The sequence below is a fragment of the Limulus polyphemus genome, unplaced genomic scaffold (genome assembly GCF_000517525.1).
Source record: "Limulus polyphemus unplaced genomic scaffold, Limulus_polyphemus-2.1.2 Scaffold11918, whole genome shotgun sequence".
Lineage (NCBI taxonomy): Eukaryota > Metazoa > Arthropoda > Merostomata > Xiphosura > Limulidae > Limulus > Limulus polyphemus.
Window position 1 is genome coordinate 12522 of NW_013677528.1, and position 1996 is coordinate 14517.

At 35.2% G+C, this 1996-nt stretch overlaps 1 protein-coding gene across 1 annotated transcript in view; it reads left to right on the top strand.

Moving 5' to 3' along the window:
• Positions 1-1682, top strand: part of LOC106476875 (src-like-adapter 2) — a gene marked incomplete at its 5' end in the record, with an annotated part of 5399 nt that extends 3717 nt beyond the window's left edge. Inside the window, one exon of the mRNA XM_013937493.2 lies at positions 1224-1682. Within this exon, the coding sequence (XP_013792947.1) occupies positions 1224-1433 (210 nt within the window). The remainder of the gene's footprint in view (positions 1-1223) is intronic.
• Between the last annotated feature and the right edge of the window lie 314 nt (positions 1683-1996).

Genomic DNA, 1996 nt, shown 5'->3' on the forward strand with positions numbered 1-1996 from the left:
TGTACAGTGTCATTACGAACAGTTTGAACTAAGGTTTCTAAGGTGTACACTGCTATTACGAACATTCTGAAATAACGTTTCTAAGGTGTACAGTGTTATTACGAACAGTTTGAACTAACGTTTCTAAGTTGTACAGTGTTATTACGAACAGTTTGAACTAACGTTTCTAAGGTGTACAGTGTTATTACGAACAGTTTGAACTAACGTTTCTAATGTGTACAGTGCTATTACGGACAGTTTGAACTAACGTTTCTAAGGTGTACAGTGTTATTACGAACAGTTTGAACTAACGTTTCTAAGGTGTACAGTGTTATTACGAACATTCTGAACTAACGTTTCTAAGGTGTACAGTGTTATTACGAACAGTTTGAACTAACGTTTCTAAGGTGTACAGTGTTATTACGAACATTCTGAACTAACGTTTCTAAGGTGTACAGTGTTATTACGAACAGTTTGAACTAATGTTTCTAAGGTGTACAGTGTTATTACGAACATTCTGAACTAACGTTTTTAAGGTGTACAGTGTTATTACGAACAGTTTGAACTAACGTTTTTAAGGTCTACAGTGTTATTACGAACAGTTTGAACTAAGGTGTTAAAGGTTTCACATTTTCATTATTCTTTGCAGTTAAAACAATGGTGTAAATCTGAACTGAAAATGTTTTTTTTTTTTAACGAATAACAGTGGCTACCAGAATGTGAAATGTTAAACTACCCATTCTTTTACCATCTTTAAAGATTCTTAGTTTTTAAAATTCCGTAAAATAAACATGACGGTGTTAATTTTGAAGTAGAACACCAGAAAAATCGTCATTCAATGGCTCTGTGGTAAATCTGTACATTTATGGCGCTAGATACAGCTTTCCGCTTAACATCCCAAACCCAAATCAACATCTTTGATTTTAGTTTCCTCAGTTCATAAAAAAACACTAATGTGTTCGAACGTACGTCTCACCATCATAAAAAGAAACTTTAACTTTGCACGATTCATACCATTGTTAATCGAGATGTTATCAAGATAACATTAGAAGTTTATTTGGGAAAAACTGACTTCCATTAGTATGATGAATTATGATATTAGGGATTAATCTAATAACATAGAAAAGCTATTTTAATTTTCATAGAATATACAAGGTTTCAATATGTTGCACTGTCCAAGAAACATGTGTAATTTCTTTCTCTTCTACGTCAAATGACGTCATTCATTCACATGTTTTTTTCAGGGTTTTACTAAGGAATTCAGTACCCTCACGTCCCTCATTACCCATCACTCGGTCATGCCAGAGCTGCTGCCTTGCCCTCTCTCCTTATCCCGGTACAACCCGACCTTTCGGAAACAGGACTCTTCTGAAGATTTAGTGGACGTGGACGAGGACCCAGACTACAATCTTTTATCAGACTTTCGAAAAATGATGGCTGACTTGAACGTCTAACTACGTAGAAATGGTGGTCAGCCGTTGGTCTGTTTGCAAAAAAAAAAAGAACCCTGACTGCAATCTGTTAGCAGACTTCTGTAAAATGATGGCTGACTTGAACTTCTAACTACGTAGAAATGGTGGTCAGCCGATGGTCTGTTTGCGGAAAGATCCCTGACTGCAATCTGTTAGCAGACTTCTGTAAAATGATGGCTGACTTGAACTTCTAACTACGTAGAAATGGTGGTCAGCCGATGGTCTGTTTGCGGAAAGATCCCGGACTGCAATATGTTATCAGATTTCTGCAAAATGATGGTTGACGTGAACGTCTGATCATAACTAATTCGAAGTAATGGCAAGTCGTCTGCTTGCAAGATCCTGAAGTGATTAAGTGCGTTATAATGATGACTAAACCTATATATATATATATATATATATATATATATATTAGTGAAGAAAACCTCTGGAATAGTAAAGACGAAAGTTTAGTGTTTACTTAATTTATAATATATATTTTTCTTACAGAATGATTACTAAGAACTATAAGACTATTTAGATTGGTATGCCCCAAATGTTAGACT